At 38.1% G+C, this 20,112-nt stretch overlaps 1 protein-coding gene across 1 annotated transcript; it reads right to left on the bottom strand.

The window, feature by feature from the left end:
- Window positions 1–1,275: 1,275 nt before the first annotated feature.
- On the bottom strand, window positions 1,276–10,649 carry LOC140945073 (adenylyl cyclase-associated protein 1-like). The gene is made up of 14 exons (XM_073394141.1): window positions 10,463–10,649; window positions 10,310–10,341; window positions 10,149–10,217; window positions 8,533–8,610; window positions 7,472–7,525; window positions 7,068–7,157; window positions 6,588–6,673; window positions 6,196–6,301; window positions 5,276–5,453; window positions 4,890–5,053; window positions 4,498–4,621; window positions 4,232–4,314; window positions 2,986–3,132; window positions 1,276–1,829 (listed from the first exon to the last, which is right to left on the bottom strand). Exons 1-14 carry the CDS (start codon window positions 10,557–10,559, stop codon window positions 1,746–1,748), a joined length of 1,392 nt encoding a protein of 463 aa, XP_073250242.1. The 5' UTR covers window positions 10,560–10,649; the 3' UTR covers window positions 1,276–1,745.
- Window positions 10,650–20,112: the final 9,463 nt, after the last annotated feature.

The raw sequence follows: 20,112 nt of genomic DNA, 5'->3' as shown, positions 1-20,112 counted from the left end.
ATGAAGGAAACTCCTCGCTAGAACACTTCATAAGAACACTGGACTGAATCGCTGTTTATTTATATGTATTTAAAATCTTGTGTCCTTGTACATATTTTGAAAGTTGTCTTATCATTTAGCTGGGCTGAAGAAATATTTCTTTGTTTCTTTTGCAAAAAATCCCATTCGAGAACGCATCATACCCATATTTGTTTAAAATTTCAAAACATACCTGCAAATACAGACTTTAATTTTGATAGGCAGGAGGCTATCATATGCTCCTGTGATAGGTTATTCTTCTCCAACCACTCTCTGACAAATTGCTGCGTTTTCCCTTGAAAGTATGCAGTCTCAGGAGCCCATGACTATGAGTCATAGGCTCCCGGTATAGAGAAGTAACACGTCCTTCGCAAAATCAAAGAGAGGTTATTTTTTATTTGCCCCACCCCCTACCACAGGGAAAGGACTCCTTCAAACAATTTCCCACCCCCGGCACGGAAGGCCTGGACTACCCCCGGGGGATGGTAACAGGTCAAATTGAGCCATGCATTATCGAGGAGCTAAGGTTTCAGGTTTTCAGACTTTTCAGGCGAGCGAAGGTTAGTGTGAAGCGAGTGAAGAGGGCCAGACACGCGCATGAAGAAAGACGGGGAAAAAAATATATCGCGTTATTTTTTTTGTGCCTTCCCCCAACGAGCGTGTCTGGCGTTCCCCTCTCGCTTCGCGTTAGTCTGCGTAGCTGGCAGGATTCTTGTGCCCGGGGTAAACTACAGCACTCCCACTTATCCCGTCAGCTACGCAGGCTAGCTCCGCGCTTACCTCCGCTCGCCTGAAAACCCGAAAAAATAACGCCTGTTATGTAGGCTAAAACAGGTTGGGTTTGGTCTAAAACTGTATAGCGGAGTAGCGCCTGGGTACCCTCCGTGGATCCACCATTGCTGGCTCGTGACATTGCAAACATAACATCTTTCTCATGTGTTCACCATGGCACACGAGTCATCACGCGATTTTCCCTTGTTCTCTAACTGCAGCCACCATTTAACTCGATAACATATACATAGCGTCCTGGTACCGTTTTCGATATTTTGGATGCATAAAGGAACTTCAAAGATATGATCCAAAGCTCCCGCACCCGACTAACAAGCAGGTGCCGAGTCCTCCACCTGGAAATAACAAAGAAATACCAGGTGAAAGCTTGGGAGTGGAAGAAAGGAAATCAACCCAATAAGTAAAAAGTAGTGTTGCCGGGGATAATCTTACGACGAACACGTAGAGAATCCTATGTACGAAGGCAGATCAAGTTAACATCGGTACTTTATTTTTGGTTGCCACTATAGTGCCAAAGGAAAATAGTCATCATCTATCTTTAACTGTCAAAGGTAAAAAATGTTTATAAAATCACTTTTTTCTTGCTAACTACATACCAAGAAAATAAAGAACTGACCGCTTGAAGTATTTTAACGACTTAAATGACTTAAATGACGCATTCGTATCACGGGGATGTTTGTGCCTTAATTCCAAAAAGTGGAGTAATTCCTGAACAAATAAATGAACGACCAAGGCCCTATCTGCATCCGCATTTAGAAACTGGCATCTGAACATCACTGAATCGAAAAGCTGGAATTAGAGAAATTTCAAAAGAGTAGTTTTTATTACTATTATTTTTCAAATAATATGCAAGAGGCTGATTCTAAATTGTGTGTACTGAAAATGTATTTCACTGCTGAGGCCATGCAATTCAAAATTTGCTTGCAATCCATCTGCATTTATCCAAGAGATTCACTGCTAGTGGTCACAAATGTCTTGCCATTCCATACGCTCTTAAACTGTTCAGGCAGGGAATATTCCCCCTGTTGAAACAATAACAAAACAAACAGTAAGACTAAAACACAAGTGTACTCTTCACCACGCAATCTGCTGTGAAGGTTGCACGACAGAGAAGAATAACTAGACACACTTGATACCCTTTGCTCAGTACAACAGTAACACCCCATCCTTTCCTTTTTGAATATTGTGTTATTTTTAAATAAAATAAATAGTATCTGTGTAGCAGGCGTCCCAGTTTCCCCTTTCTGAATTTTCTGGATCTGTCCCTGCCGACTACCTTGATTTGGTTAGTACATAAGAAACTTGCCTGCACAAATTGTATTTAATACTTAAACATGGCGTAGTTTTTTTTCCATTTTTTATTTTCCTTTCCTTTCGATACATTACATTACATTACATTACATTACATTACATTACACTACAATATCAACATTAATTACTTATAGTAGATGCCTGACAAAAAACAAACTAAAGCTTCACAAATTACATATTTATCAACAATAACAACGACAACAAAAACATACAACAAAAAACATAAGCTGTTAAGATATTTATAAGAAAAAAAGAGCAAGGCCAATATAAGGAAATTAACAATGAGAAAATTCAAAAAAGATATACATTTAAATATTGCGTATATTATGTACTGCGCGGCAAAAACGTGTTGATCAAGTGATGTAGTAATGTATTAGAAACAGGGATTAAGAAAGTATCGAAATATATGCATCCCATTTCGCATAATGCGTTGAAAGAACATCATTTTTTTTGGCAACACAAAGTTCTAATCTGTAGTTAGCTTTCAATTTAGCCTTAACAACGTCAAGTGTGGTTCTTTTTTATCTTATTTACACATAAATAAAGAATTTTGCTAATAAAAGGATGTGATTGATTATCGTAAAATCTTTATTGGTATTGAATTTACCAAAAAAAACGTCTGGAAAGGAAATAACCTTTACTTCATTACTACAAAGGGCTATCCATGATAAAACCTCTTCCCAAAACATATCCACTACTTTGCAAAAATAAATAAATAAATGCTCTGAGATTCCACCTCATTTTTACAGAACATGCAGTACAGGGAGTCTACAATTTTGAAAGCAAACAGTTTATCATTACCAACATTGGGTAGTAACAAAATATGATAATTTCCTGCTGGCAGTGAGGAGTTACGTTTGTACTCACCATGTCCTGTTCACCATCTTTGGGAAGCATAATGTTCATCTCTGAAGACTTAGCAGTAACTATTTCCGTTGAACCAATACCATTAGGAAAGAACACTTGACAGCCATCAGTTTTGTCAATTGACACTGTTGGAACCTTCTCATTGACCTGTAGGAATACAAACAAAGCTTACTAACAGATGAAAACTTACGTGAATACATTTATCTACCCACAACTGGCATGAGGAAGGTTATGTTCCCCATAACACTATTTTGTCATATGACAAAACAAGTGGTTTGTTTTTTATTCTATGTGTTTTGTATGTGAGAATGTTATGCTCTGTAAATAAATCTAAAAAAGTAAATACTGCCAGTCTCAGCTTACGAGGGGGATGCACTGGCAGAGTACAATCAGACTTTTGGGCATTCAATTCATGTACTGGACACAGACGATAACGTAAAACAAAAGAACCAAAACCATGAAACAATGCCAAGCAGAGTTTTCCCTGAACAGAAAACAAAGAAGTCTTGTTTTACATCATCTTTGTCCAGTTCATAAAGTTTTGACTGACTTTTGGTATTACATTTGTTGAGCTCATGAAGAAACAACAATAATAAATTACTGACAACTAGGGTACACACTACAAGTGCCTGAATGTGTAGACCATCAACAATATTATTGCTACGATGAAATTGTACATTGTTCTTGGTATTATTATAAAAATTACAAGACACAAGTAAACCACTTTGATTGTGATAATGTTTCGCTCCTGTGATTGAAGGGCTACTTTATGTTGAAGATTTCACCACTAACTGATTTTCGCGTACATGACTTTACATGGAATTTATTTGCACTGGTAGTTGTAAAGAACAAGAAGTAGTAATCAACTGAAAAATTAAATTAATATCACAAAGAAGGTTATTACACATGTCAGTTTTGGTTGAAGCGATGGGCAAATATTATACTTACAATTTGTGTTCCATATGCGGCTAGTAAGCTTCGATATGCGATCGGTGATGACACTTTTGAAATGTGAGTTGCGTAACGAACTTCTAGGTTTTCAAAATAACTAGTCACCTGATCTATTTTTGCCCCGTTGCGGTAAGATAATCAAATATTCACAAAAACAATTAAACGGCTTGAAAAAATGCAAATCAGATAATATAAGTTGGCGAAGACTTGCAAGTAAGAAGACTTTAATGCAAAAAAATAGAAAGAAAGAAAGAAAAATTGGAGACATTTTCATACAAGAAAATAATCATCTGACCTGGCACTGGACACTTTGACAATTGATAAATTCAACAGTACCAATTGCTCCATCAAGAACTACTGCTGTCTTCTTACAGTTATCTGACAAAATCAACAACAGACATGTCACACAGCAAGTAAGAGACACTAATCTTAACAATGGATTCTTCTACAATACTATCTATTGAACATGTCTTCAAACCTAGCAGCCCAACAAAATGCAGATTTTTGACAAGGTCATGCTTTTAAAACTCCAGCACAATAACAATTGAAATTGATACTAACCTACAACCATGGAATTAATTTTTCCCTTGACCTGAATGGTGCTGTTCTTGCAGCTATAAATGTACACCGTATGTGATGAATGTGCATCAGAGATAACAACTTCTTTGTTGTTTTCTTGATACTCCTGCAGTTAAAATCAATGTGTCATTCAACAACCTGATAAATCATTCATAATATTAACCCGTCCGCCTGTTAGTAAGGTCTCTTGGCTAGGGGAGGGGAGGGGTGGGGGAGCCTTAAATCAGAGACCCAAACAGAGAGAGCTTGATCGCAGGATTAAAGTAATATTCTTAGGTCATAATCTCAGATCCTTTCCCCGATTGTTGTTGGCTTCAATTTGTAGAAGTTAAGAACACATAACTTCTATTTTTTAACTCAGGTGTTGTACATACCACAAGCCATTTCTTTCCTTGCAGCCCACAGACTGGAGGCTTCTTAACAGCTTGAGCCTTGGGAGCACTGACAACAGCAGGTTTTGGTTTGTCTGGAACTGGACCAGTTTTCCTTAGGTCTTTGTTCTTGTGGGTCTTTTGATCATCTCGCACTTTCCGTAATCCTACAACAAAATGTCCAGTATTTTTTATTGACTTCAAAATGACAAAATGAGCTGTGATGGCCAGGGGCACATACAGGGTAAATATATGTATGTCCTCTTCCCAGACTTTTTTATCACTTGATCCAAGAGTGCAGTTCCATAATTAAATTTGATGGTCCAGCACAAAATACAGAGGGTCTCTTCACAGTCTAGTTTTGAATATGTACTGCAGATATGACATACCTGAGGAAATGTTGGTGCCTGCCTTGTTTATTTCACTGAACAAAGCAGCTGCAGCTCCTCGTTGGGTATCTTGACCAGAAGGAGCTGGTGATGGTGCTTGAATTGGGGGAGGGGGAGGTGGTGCAGGTCCAGGAGGAGGAGGTGGTACAGACCCTGCACTAGCTTTTGCAACTGCTCCCTATTTTAAAAAATATTGAATGAACCGTCAATACTTAGCTTTAGAAGTTAACAAAAATATCCCTAAATAATCAAGAACAAATATTGCAGTGCTGTGTGGATGTTTGCAGTGTTGTTTACATATTGTTAAAATCAATAAATTCCTTTCTCCCAGTGTTGAAGATGTTGGAACATCCTACTTTTTGATTCAATCTGCAGGTACCAAAGAGAACAGATTATGCAAAATAACAGTACAACTCCCAAGCAGACATTCCTGCCTGGTTCTTTTGGCTCTTGTAGTTTGTCAGTACATACAGAAGGACCCACTTATCTATTCTTAATATATCAAAACATCAGTTATGATCTGCAACTAAACAAATTCAACCCAAATTGTTCCCTGGTAGCAGAGGTTTCTCACAGGAAGAAAAGGAGAGGAAAGAGAGAGACCTCTGCCAGCACCTGAAAAAACTGGTTCTGTTTAATATGGAATGCGTGTGTCCTGTTGAGACTGCATGCTGCATGCTGGAAATTTTTGAGCCAACCGTTTTCATTATGCAAACGGGTTCAATAAGTTGTGTCGCTTGTAAATAAAATGTTACTGGTTGTTAAGGAAATGTCAGTGCAAGCAGGGGCCAGCAGAGGTCTCTCTCATTCATATCATTTTTCTATTGCAGTGAGAGACCTCTGCTAACAGGGAACAAAAAGTGAATCTACTAGATAATGTGAATGTTATCTTACATCAAAACAATATCGACACTACTTACAGTTTTACTCCACACCAGGCCAGTTGTGTGGTGTGCTTTTACATAAGCTTGGAGGTCACTCAAAGCAGCTTTCAGACAATTCACCCAATTCACATGCTTCTCATCTCTGGTATGAAATCACACAAATTCAAGCTGTGAACTGGCTTGCAGTACAATCACAACCCAGCCGACACTATAAAAGGCTGCTACTACAACATATGCCTTACAAGACTTAAGCCAGGCAATTTTTTCTTGGATTACATTTAAAACAACTGTGAAACTGTTGAATTGTTGGTGGTTGATTAACCTCTGGCTACTTTTATGATGTCATTTTGCTGGCTATTTGGCTATTGGCATATTGTACTTTAGCGACAGGCTGGCTGGTATTATCTGATTATCAGAAGATAACTTACTTTCCTTTAAAATCCTTTAAGACTCTGTTCATGTAGAACTGGGCAGCATCTAACATCTCCTTGACATATGGTGCAGGTGTAGGACTCTAAGTGAAAGTACACATCACTTAAAAAAATACACAATGAGGTGAAGACAGTAAGAAAGGTCAGTTATATTTTGCCTTTTACACTGTCATATTATATTTTATTGATTTTGGGCATCAAGAAGGAACAACTAGCATACAATAATGTATTTTTATGAACAACAGAAATGACATCATTAAAAGTTATAATTTTAAGTGAAGCTACAAGAGAATGGCCTGACCATGAAGCCACACCACCACTGAGTAACAAGTTCTGAATCATTCTGATAGTAGACAGTAAGAAGAAACAGTAGTGACTGATAATCTGCTATGCTTTGTAGCTGAAGCTCTTATTTCAGTATTTATATCTTAAGTAACTCTGGAGTATAAGAGTATAAGAAAAGACCAATTAACTTACCACTGATACCCAACCTAATGCTGGGATGGCCTCACTCACAGCTGACAGATTGTTGAACAATTTACTACTACGATTCTTCTCACGGAAGCCCTACAAAAAGGTAAAATAAAAATCGACTGCCTTTTGGGTTTTACTTCTAATGGAGCAACACTGGTAAATATATAAGTTATCACAATCCAATCAATTATGGGACAAAGAACTCCTATTTGAAAGAAATATTACTTCTACAGAGTTCTGAAAGTGAATGTCATGGGTTGACACATGTTTCCAAATAATTTATGAATACAAAATGTAGCCAACAAAACTAAGGGTTTTTGAGTATTAGGGTAAAATGATGGCTGCAATAAGCTCTAATTAGTTAACTCTATTATAAAAGTAAAATATCCTGTAACACTGTTATGTACCTGTACTTCAGAAATAGCATCACCTAAAGGCTTCAGTATCTTTTTAAATTCATCCTATAATACAAAAAAGAATGGCAAATCCATATATATATAAGTTTAACTAAAGACAATCACTTCTTTTAGGACTTGATCACACATTTGATTTGAAGATAGAGGTGTAAATAGATGTGCCCCAGATAGGACAATAAAACATACTGTTAGGACCAACAAAAATAACAGAATAAGCTAATTGCACGATGGCGTCATTTTACTACTACTTCTACCAGAATCCTCCAGGGTTTTGCTTTCTTGTGCAAATTAGGTAGCCTGAATTTCAGACATTCCTTCAAGTTGCCTACTCCTCTCAGCAATGTCTGAATCAACAAGCCTAAAAACATGTTGTTGATAAAATAAAGAAAGGACATGGCAAATTTTTGCTGTTGGACTTGATATTTTTTCTCAACAGAATGCCCTATTACTGGCTACTTCAAGGTCACATGATGTCTGAGAAAATGTTTCCTGACATTGCGAAATCCAAATGACATTAAGGGGGACAATGCCGTGTTACTGCAAATGTTGATTGCTACCTTGTTTAATGTCAAATCCATAAATGTGCTGTCACTAAACCAGTTGTGTAAGGGTCATTACTGTCAACCTTATTCGTTATCTACGCACTATCTGGCATTTTCCCCCTAACAACAACCCTTAGATGACTGTCTTGATGATGACTTGTGCAATATAACAAGCAAGGTCTAGCACTGTTGGTTGGTGCACAACCTTCTGTGTGGGCAGGTCAGAATTTGATTCCACGGAGTGACCTCAAATCACTGTTTCGACTTCTTTTCTTTCTGTGTAGCTTTTAGTAGCTTTAAATCTCTGTGAATGAAGCACTGGTGGAGAGAGGCACACAAAATGAGCACGTCATCAGCCTCAGGTCTGCTGTCAGTTTAAGCACTGTTACAAGTTACTGGGAGAAAATAACGACCTTTACCTTTAAACCCCTGAATCAGTTAGTTTTGACATCCCCAAATTGTAATGAATGTATTACTCTCTTAACTGATGATAACTACTGATATCCTTACCATACTTGGCTTCTGGCTCTTAGATGCAAGAACAATAATTCCTCGCTGAGCATCAAATGCCTTCTTTACAAGCTTAACCTGTGGAATAATCCAGCACATTCAAGCATGACACACATTACGTTTTTTTTGCATCCATTGACTTTTCCATACTCTTGAAAGCCCTAAAATAGTTTGTTGAAACTCTAAAAAATGATAAGTATGTTATCAATAGAAAAAGGTTTCAAGCATAACTTCAAGCTGAGACCATTTTCTTGGTCACCATGGCAAGTAGACTGGGTAGTGCTTATGGTTTTCCCTACGTTAAAATTGAGATAAATATTTGCATGAAACATTACTTATACTCTGATTTTTAAGGGTCATTAATGGCAACTATAAGAAATTCTCAAGTCTGATTGGCTATCAGTAGCACTGATTGCAGCATTGATAGATCAGTGTAATAGGACAGTACATGTCATGCCTAAGTAACTGGATAGTTAGCCTCCCACGCAGACGTTCTTAGGGGTTCATCACACGTTCCTACTCCACGAACGTCTGCTGAACCGAAAGATAAATTCCTTTCCCATTGTTCGCAAGTATCAGCTGGAAATCACATATAGATTATCGGAGAACCAATCGGCGCTGTTGAAGTCAAAGTGTTGACAAGCCAAACACTTACGTACAAGCGCTGTAGAGTGTGATACGTGACCAAAGATTTTTGCTCTGGATGAGAATCTAGGAGATAATCATTGGCTTTTTGTATGTATTTCTCTCCGTAAGGGTTGGATTAGATGTTATTTGCTCATAAAGTTGTTCTTTGGGTGATGCAACAGCGGAGTCACCTTGTAAGACTGAACAAAAGGCAGATTTTTTTTCACACATTATTGCTTTGCAGTAAAGCCGACTTCCGTTGAGCAAATTTAACCTCTGAGGTAATTTTTTTAATGAGATTGTAAGGACAGCCACTAGTACGAATGCTTGTGAGTTAACTGAGTAGTTTGTTCTAAAACTGTAAGGTCCTCACCTTTCATGAGACCTTTCTGATCTTTTCTGGAGCTATAAAGTGAAGCGCAAAATTTCTCAAAGTCCAAAGTGCACTTCCCAAATCTGGAAGTCTGCTGTGATTGGTCTACGTTTTTTTTCCGCTCAAGTCAGCAGCATTCATGGGGCAGGAACGCGTGATGAACCCCTTAGAACATCTGCGTGGGAGGCTATTGGATAGTGTGGTCACCCCCACATGGGATGGGATGGGGTCTTTTCACAGAAAAATTTTGAGAGAGAGCCTTTGAGTTTAACCATGATTAACTGGTAACAGCAGTTTGTATCGTCCAAACAGGTCTGTAATGTCGTGATCAAACAAATCAGACTCCCGCTCACTGGACTCTACATTACTGATTAAGATCGGGGAAGAGGTGCAACGAGCAGCAAGGAGATAACATTAAAAACAGCAACAACAACAATAACATTTCTAATAAGCTTATAAAGATTACAATAACATAATAATAATAATAATAATAATAATAACAAATATAAGCTTAATAATAACGATGAGGAAGCTGTATGAAATGATACTTCACTGGTAACCATGTTCTTCATAACAAGACCAGGTTACTTGACATAATTTTTGAAGGTTCTTTTACCTGCGTGTCTACATCTCCACCAATCTGGCTTGAAAGCTGATAAAATTCAGCCACTTTGCCGTTTAACACCTACGTGACAGGAAGCAATCAAAAAATTTAAGCTTAACTTGACAAACTCCGCCAGGAAACTTTGTCGCATTCAACAAAACGTCTTATTATACCTCGTCGTAAGCTGCAACCAACACTCCAACATCTGCAATTCCAACAATATAAATAGATAAAAAGATAAGCACGCAAGTTAGAGTAAGGGAAATGTCTGAGTCTTAAATATATTGACCCGAGACTTCCCTCTGTTCGCAAAGATTCAATCATACCTTCTGGTGCTCCTCCACTCGCCTTGTCAGCAGCAGACTCCAGACGAGCGGTTACAGCTTCTAGACGAGCAACGAGGGCGCTTAGATCGCCAGACATTCTCAAAAGAAGCTAAATTCACCAAGTACGACACAAACGCCTCCTGTGCTGCAAGGAAACAAGTAAATGAAAGAGGGAGGGGTGAAAAGTACTGACAAAATATCGCCTGAGATTTTCCTTATTTGGTAGCTTTCAGAGCTGGACTCCAGTCCTCTTTCAATCATTCCTGTGATATAAGCTTCAATGAAGTGTCTCACAATTAGGCTCCAAAATTATCCCACTCTTCATTTTTGACGGCTGTTCAAACAGATCGAGGATCTAAATGGGGTAGTGACTTTTACGGTTATCGGCTGAAGTTTTGGCCCATTTATGCCTATCGGTTATTTTTTTTTCAGTTAAGGTTGACGAAAAAGTTAATAATTAATTTCTTTTGTTTCACAGAGTTAAATATTAATTACCCTGTATCTTTTGTATGTTTAAAACAAGATCATCTCGGGATGAAATAAGTTATTCTCTTGAAAAATGTTAATATTTAAAGATCATGCTTTTTACAGTATTTCTCTTCTAACATTATTTTACACACAGAAATGTTCACTACCAGATTTTCACTAAACCCCACTTTTACATTTCCCATAATGCACCTTATTTGCCCCCCCCCCCAAAATTTGCATAACCTTTGTTTTTCATTTCTCCTGGGTATTACAGCCTTCCCAAGAGAAATAAGGTGCATTATGGGAAATGTGGAAGTGGCGTATGGAAAAAATTAGTTCCCGCAAACATTAGTTTCTGTAGAAGTATTATTTTGCGATCAGCAAGATCAAACTCCCACAAAGGTTCGTACCAAACGGTATCTTAGTAAAACATTCATTACTTTATATTATTATTCAGCTCGATTTCACCATCTGAGTCAAGCAACAGGCGTAGTTCTAGATCTAGCTGCTGGGTCGATAAAGAATAATTTTCTGTTTTGCCGCTGTTTTTGGCGAGGCGTTAGGTCAAATGGCCGTAGACCAAACTTCCTGACTTGCGTGTTAAGGCAAAGAAAGTCAATAGCGTTTTCCTTGAATGTTGAAAGTGTCCGATGCTCCTTTTGGACTTTGAGTCTTGCCTTGTATCTTTCGATTGGCCTTTCCTCACCCGTTTGAATAAATACTAACAACAGCTTTCAATACCTTGCCTACCTTCTACTAGCGCTTAAAAACGCCCTAAAGAGATCTTCTCCCGACTGCGCTATCCAGACGATCTTGTGCAGTCAACCATTCGTCAATTCATTGAATCCAAAGTGTCCGAGGATTCACACACCCAAGTGGCTGATAAAAGAGAAGCCCCAATCAGAATATCGTGTTGCCCTTCAAAGACCAGAAATCAGCAAACGTAGTACGTAAACAGCTGGCTGACCTGAGTAGGAAGATCAACGCAGACATCAGCCCAGTTTACACAAGTAGGAAGATCAAAGATGAAATTAAGGTCAAGGAAGACAAGCCGCCTCTTGTGAGTCAACAATGCGTGGTGTATTCTTTCCAGTGTAGCCTGTGTGATGCAGGCTATGTCGGCTACACGTGCCGACACCTACACCAACGAATTGAAGAACACAAAGGATCGGCAATCGGAAACCACCTCAGAGAGCAGCATGATATGGAGCCTGAAGACATCGCACAAAGTTTTAGAATCTTAAGAAAGTGTCAGAACAAATTTGACTGTCTTATTTTTGAAATGTTTTTTATCCAAGAACTGAAACCGACGCTTAACAAACAGTGCGATTCAATTCGCGCCAAATTATTTGGTCAGAGTAGTTCTTGTCAACATTGTTTTATTTCCATTGTTCTTTGACTTTATAAATATTTTTAGCACTTTTTACATTTTTACATATTTTATCACATTTTAGCGTTCACCACATTTTTATCTATTATAACTTGTTTTTACTTATTTATGCTAATTTAGAGAACTTTTATACACTTGAAAACGACCTCGGAGAGGTCGAAACGTCGTGATTTTTTATCGCTAATATTTATCTCAAAATCGATTTTTGGATGTTTAAAGCAAGATTTATCTCGGGATGACATAAGTTATTCTCTTGAAAAATGTTAATATTTAAAAGATCATGCTTTTACAGTATTTCTCTTCTAACATTATTTTACGCACAGAAATGTTCACTACCAGATTTTCACTAAACCCCACTTTTACATTTCCCATAATGCACCTCATTTGCACCCCAAAATTTTGCATAACCTTTGTTTTTCATTTCTCCTGGGTATTACAGCCTTCCCAAGAGAAATAAGGTGCATTATGGGAAATGTGGAAGTGGCGTATGGAAAAAAATTAGTTCCCGCAAACATTAGTTTCTGTAGAAGTATTATTTTGCGATCAGCAACATAAAACTCCCACAAAAAGTTTCGTACCAAACGGTATCTTAGTAAAACATTCATTACTTTATATTACTATTCAACTCGATTTCACCGTCTGAGTCAAGCAACAGGGGTAGTTCTAGATATAGCTGCTGGGTCGATAAAGAATATTTTTCTGATTTGCCACTGTTTTTGGCGAGGCGTTAGGTCAAATGGCCGTAGACCGAACTTCCTGACTTGCGTGTTAAGGCAAAGAAAGTCAGTAGTGTTTTTCTTGAATGTTGAAAGTGTCCGATGCTCCTTTTGGACTTTGAGTCTTGCCTTGTATCTTTCGATTGGCCTTTCCTCACCCGTTTGAATAAATACTAACAACAGCTTTCAATACCGACCTGTCATGCTGGCAAACTCACTATAAACACGTTGTGAGCTAAGCGAGCCGAAAGAAACGTTCTTAGGGGCCGACCATTTGACTTTTGAGGGTTGGGGGAAAGGGGGCTATGAGTGATTTGCTTTGGGTAATAATTTGTTTCCCAAACCTCTGGTGATAGAATTTTTTTCCCTGACATACACAGGTGTAAGATTTTTTTTTCCAGAATTATACATCATGAAATATTTTTTTTTTCAGTGTAGGAATTTTCCCCCAGGTATTTTCTTGCGAGAAATGTTTTCCTTTGAAATCGGTTTGTAGGATATTTTTTTTCTGAAATCACCCATACGGTCATACCTCCATCAAAAGTCAAATGGTCGGTCACCAAGAGACTATAAAGGGGACAGAGAGGCCATCCCCCATATACACCCTATTTCATAGGTAATTCGTCTCGAGTTATTTTTAGAATCGGGATAAAGTTACCTCGCGCGAGGCGTGGATGTTTCGTGGAGGTTTCGCAAGACCAAACGCCGTGCAAAACATGTCGGGCGAGAGGCAATGAAAGCGTAAAAAGATCGAGAGCATTCCTGAATATTGAAGCGAAATGAGTCGGCGCTCACCTGGGAAAAAGGAATCGCTGGACTCTTTGACAACCCGTGAATCAGTTTAACTCGAAGTTGTCGTAACCTCAGTGCTTTAATAAAATGAGAAATTTCGTCGGTCTATTGAAACCGGTCGTTTGTACAATTTAGGGAGTTTGAGATCCAACAACGCGGACGACAGCTAGAACGTCAAAAAAACAATAGGTTTAATTAGCAAAACAACAAATTCGCACGTGCAACACACTTTTTTGTTCATTTCTTTCCCGTTTTTGCACGACTACGACGTGAAAATGCCTAATTTCGCGTTTTATGGAGGACGTAAATAAGCAACGACGAAATTTTATTTCTAGTTCTGAGCTTGAATATGGTCCCTTCAAATTCAGCTTTAGGAGGGTTCGCCTATAATTGACAAAGTAAGTGGGTAGGAATAATCGCTATAAAGACTGAAAAAATAAACATCAAACCATAAATTGCTGTCTTCAAACTGTAAATTATAAGTGATCCTGAGAGAATATTCAGTGTGTTAAGGATTTCCCTGCTCTACTGTTAGCTCTATACAAGAGAGGAAGGGCGATTCTTTTTTAATTTCGGTTTCGCAGAAATCTCGCTGTAGTCGTTTTCGTCGACAAATGGAATAGCAAAATCGCTCTCCGCGTCTTCCCCCATTTTGTTCTGCGTCATTTCGTGAAGGACGCGTGGCTCTCAGCGTGGGTCACCCTCGCGGAACACATTCGAGCTATGTGATTGGCTGTTGTCTAATCCCCCTTGAGATCTGTGGTGTTAAAAATAACTCGAGACGAATTACCTATGGAATAGGGTGTATATGGGGGATGGCCTCTCTGTCCCCTTTATAGTCTCTTGTCGGTCACTCATTAGGGCTCCGTCATGAGTTCCTTCCCCACGTCAGGGAGGATTGCGTGACGAGTCAAAAGGAAGTCGGGGAGGATAGCTATAGATGGTTTTCACTGTGACGTCATCAAATTGTAAAGTCAAAATAGCGAGGTTTTACGAATGGTAATTTACACTAGGTTGAAGAAAAACAAAAAGTGAATCTTTGTACAAGTTTCCATTTCCGTAGCATGCTTCGTTTCGAAAATACAGCAATTTGAACTTCCGAGTTTTCACAGTCCGTGACACCAAAATAGGAATGCTGTCTCGTTGAAAAAAAGTCTGTCCTCTTGATTTTCAGCAGTATAACCACTTCAAGTATTAAAAGATATGTTTATGCGTACGTACGCTAGTTCTCGAGTGAAAAGAAAGAGCTTTTATAGAAAAAGTAAACTCCCTTTGTTGATTTCCGGCGGCCATATTGGTGCACTATGCGTCTCCATACAAAGCTCTACAAAGGTGCGTGAAACGTTTCGCCAAATAACTCAGAAACTATGGGCCACAAAGACCTGAGACTTGGACAAATTGTTTATATATTAGTCTTCCATAACATTTCATTTTCTTGGTTTCTTCCACTGGACGGTTTCCAATTTAATTTTTTGTTGCATGACAGTGAAAACGATCTATAGCATAGCATGCGTGGCAGGCCTTCGAAAGGGACGGGGAAGGAAATATGGGCTCGAGACCACGCGCCCGGAATCCCCTTCCTGTTCCCTTTCTAGCGGGGGTCCTGAAAAGGAGCTTGGCCAAACGTGCGTACAGAGTCAAAGTAGCCGCGAAATAAGAATTAGGCGCGACCCATCATAAGTGAGTTTAGCACCTTCCTTAAATTTAACAAATCTAGGGAACATTTTTTTAAGGTTAACTCTTTTTGCCCTATTTACGGCTAACGGTTAAAATTTGTCAATTTTTACGGCTATCGACTGAATTTTTGGCTGTTTTACGCCTATCGGTTAACCCCATTGAGACCCTCTTCCAAACTACATCACGTGAACTCCCACCACACCCCTTTGCGAAGTTATAGGTTTCTTTATTGGCAGCAATTTATAGGTTACGATTGCTCGGGCTAGTATTTCTGCATTGAAGGAAAACTGCCTAAAAGAAATATTTATTCGACTTTTGTGTTTCCGCAGGCTAATTTTGTATTTTGTTATCGGGCCTGGACGACAACTACAGTTCAGTTTTATTCAAGAAAGGCGACTAGTCCGTCTGAACTGTGACTAAAAATCTTTTTAAATCTTTCTTCTTCTTTCGAGAAATGCTAGCGGCCAACAAGGTGAAAATGAGCGGCAGTGAAAAAAAAAGTGAACAGGAACAAAAGCAACAAAATTTTTTGTGAGCAAAGTTCCTTCATAAAACGTGTAACTAGGACGTTTCGCGTTGTAGTCGCACAAAACAACGGCAAAGAAATGTACAAAAAAGTTTTTTTGCTAATTAGACCAATTTTTTCCGTTCTTGTTGCCGCCAGTTTAGCATTACATGATTTAATTTTTTGGTTAAATTATAGGAATAGTAACGGGAGCTTCGCTTTTATATTATACTCAGTAGACAGATTCTGATTGGTCAATCATTTCTACAACCTTTTGAAGGAATTGCAGACAAAAAGCTCTTACGGGGAGGAGGGGAGGAATTCGTGTGTACTCAGTCCCTCCCTGCCAGTCTGCACGAGCGGTTGATCGGACGTACGCTGACGCCATAACCAAATATTCTCGCATCGATAGGTTTCCAATTTCTGTAGAGACGGAGGCTCCGCTATAATGGAAGTTGTAGTATTCTGGAATATTTATCTTGGCAAAAGCTTAAACTATAACAGGACTGGCCAAATAGGGTATTTTTTTTCTGACGTAGTGTTTATTAGAGCCGCTTAGATACAAAAGAAATTGTACCCTTTCTAGCATTTTCGGGAATGTATAGCTAAGGTTTACCATTACAAAAAAATACCGCAATTAAAACTTTAGGCCATTTTTGAGCAACTTTTTATCAGAATCCCCTTACATGGGGCAGATCGAGAGTAAATCTTTCAAGGAAGTTTTTTAATCCTGCTTCCAGACGGGAATTTTTTATGCGTTTCATTTTCTGTTGCACAAAATCAAAATACATCAGAATCTGGTGAAATGCAAATCTGGGAGGATTATGAGGAATCAAAATAACAGGACTTGATGCGGAAATGTATGACACTTCCTAGTGACCAAAATGCTATTATAAGAATTCAAGAGATAAAATAGATTAAGATACTGTTGCAGCATTCAGGTGCCCCGCCACTGATCGCCTGAAACTGTTAGGAAATATGTCAGATAAAATGTGTACGTGATCAGAGTCAGTAGCTCAAACTAGTTCCTGTAGACTGAGTACTTTTGTGGTCCACCCAGTCATTTTGGTGAAGATAAGTGGGTGATAGGATTTACTTTATGAAAGTTACTAATTTCAAATATTCGATGCACTGTAATTGCTTAAATTACCTTCTTTACTGGGTTCATATACATCATACACATGAAACTAAAGATGAGAACGTTTTTTAATTATAGTAACTAGGTCAACTGAGACTTACACATTCCACAACAATGTAATCCCCAAGATCCCTTATAGACGGTCGGAGATCAGTTATTTAATCCAATATTATCCTTCCACAGATTGCAAAGTTTCAAGTTGTTCCTTGGTAGCTTTCAGAGCTGGACTCCAGTCCTCTTTCAATTATTCCTTTGATATAAGCTTCTATGAAGTGTCTTACAATTAGGCTCCCATATTATTTGACGGCTGTTCAAACAGATCGAGGATCTAAATGGGGTAGTGACTTTTACGGTTATCGGCTGAAGTTTTGGCCCATTTACGTCTATCGGTTATTTTTTTTTTTCAGTTAAGGTTAACGAAATAGTTAATAATTAATTTCTTTTGTTTCACAGAGTTAAATATTAATAACCCTGTATCTTTTGTATGTTCAAAGCAAGATCATCTCGGGATGAAATAAGTTATTCTCTTGAAAAATTTTAATATTTAAAAGATCATGCTTTTACAGTATTTCTCTTCTAACATTATTTTACACACAGAAATGTTAACTACCAGATTTTCACTAAACCCCACTTTTACATTTCCCATAATGCACCTTATTTGCCACCCCCAAAAGTTGCATAACCTTTGTTTTTCATTTCTCCTGGGTATTACAGCCTTCCCAAGAGAAATAAGGTGCATTATGAGAAATGTGGAAGTGGCGTATGGAAAAAATTAGTTCCCGCAAACATTAGTTTCTGTAGAAGTATTATTTTGCGATCAGCAAGATACAACTCCCACAAAAGTTTCCTACCCAACGGTATCTTAGTAAAACATTCATTACTTTATATTACTATTCAGCTCGATTTCACCATCTGAGTCAAGCAACAGGGGTAGTTCTAGATATAGCTGCTGGGTCGATAAAGAATAATTTTCTGATTTGCCGCCGTTTTTGACTTTGACTTCCTGACTTGCGTGTTAAGGCAAAGAAAGTCAATAGCGTTTTTCTTGAATGTTGGAAGTGTCCGATGTTCCTTTTGGACTTTGAGTCTGGCCTTGTATCTTTTGATTGGCCTTTCCTAACCCGTTCGAATAAATACTAACAACAGCTTTCAATACCGACCAGTTATGCAGGTTGAAACTCACTATGAACACGTTGTGAGCTAAGCGGGCCGAAAGAAACGTTCTTAGGGGCCGGACCATTTAACAACACCAAAAGCTTTATTTGCATGACCATAAAGGAATTACAGTATTGCAAAAGCTATTAGTCTAAATTTAAGTACTAATTCAACTAATTAGTACGTGCAAAACATTACAAAACGTTACAGTTCTCATTCATTCATTCATTGATATTAATTTGGTTCTTAATTCAAAGCATTGCGAGATAAATGAAACTAATTGACAGTTAATTAAATAATCAGAAGAATTCATAAGAAGAGATATCAAATTATCGTGTGAAAGTGATTTGAAGTCAGGTATTTTAGTTTCTAGTTTGGAGAAAAATATGTCTCTGATCTGAGAATAAGCCTTACAATCTAGTAAGAAATGATTTTCATCTTCGATTTTGTTACTTGTACAAAAGTAACATATCCTTTCATTGCGAGGAATGTTTTCGTATCTACCTGTTTCAATTCTAAGTTGATGACTACTTATTCTAAATCTAACTAATGCTTTTCTCGAAGGGTTTTTTCTTGTTAAAACTAGGTACGGCGATGGGCTATAGTCGTCTTTGATTGTTCAATAAAAACTGAGTTTTTGTGATTGTTTTGTGACCATTTGACTGTTGAGGGTTGGGGGGAAGGGGGCTATGAGTGATTTGCTTTGGGTAATAATTTGTTTCCAAAACCTCTGGTGATAGAATTTTTTCCCCGACATACACAGGTGTAAGATTTTTTTTTTCAGAATTATACATCATGAAAGATTTTTTTTTTCAGTGTGGGAATTTTTCCCCCAGGTATTTTCTTGCGAGAAATGTTTTCCTTTGAAATCGGTTTGTAGGATATTTTTTTTCTGAAATCACCCATACGGTCATACCTCCATCAAAAGTCAAATGGTCGGTCACTCATTAGGGCTCCGTCATGAGTTCCTTCCCCACGTCAGGGAGGATTGCGTGACGAGTAAAAAGAACGTCGGGGAGGATAGCTATAGTATAGCATGCGTGGCAGGCCTGCCAAAGGGACGGGGAAGGAAATATGGGCTCGAGACCACGTGCCCGGAATCCCCTTCCTGTTCCCTTTCTAGCGGAGGTCCTGAAAAGGAGCTTGGCCAAACGTGCGTACAGAGTCAAAGTAGCCTCGAAATAAGAATTAGGCGCGACCCATCATAAGTGAGTTTTTTTTTTTTTTTTTTTTTTAATTATTATTATTTCCACAACAAGTATTGACATACATTGTAGTAGTACATATAGTAAAATAAAATCACAAAAAAAGTCATACAAGATATTTGATTTCAAGTCAAGGGATTCTACAATTTACAAAGCAATTGAAAAACGTGGACATGTTTCGAGTATGCAACTAATTTGTATGACTAAACAAAAAAAAACAAATATTGTCACAAAAACAGAAAGGTACGAGACTAAAATAAACAAATAAATCAAGCAAAAAGTATATACAAATATATATAGTAAAATAAAATCACACAAAAGGTCATACAACATATTTGGTTTCAAGTTAAGAGATTCCACGTTTTACGCTTCTTATATATTGTTAATGCAACAGATTTTGTGAGAGGTTATTTTTAAAGCGAGACCATTTCCGTACAAAGACGTTTGAGTCGTTATTGTGGAATGCAATATGCTTTTCAATTTCTATCGAGTTCATAAGTACCTGTATATACACCTGCAGCTTAGGAAGCTTGTTCCCAAGTCTGCAGGTGTATATGTAATGTCTAGCTATAAGGAGTAGGTGATGAAAGAGAAGGTCTTTTAC

This window comes from Porites lutea, chromosome 8 (assembly GCF_958299795.1).
Source record: "Porites lutea chromosome 8, jaPorLute2.1, whole genome shotgun sequence".
In the NCBI taxonomy this organism is placed as follows: domain Eukaryota; kingdom Metazoa; phylum Cnidaria; class Anthozoa; order Scleractinia; family Poritidae; genus Porites; species Porites lutea.
Note: the sequence above shows the minus strand (reverse complement) of the source record. Positions and strands in the feature narration are given on the sequence as shown.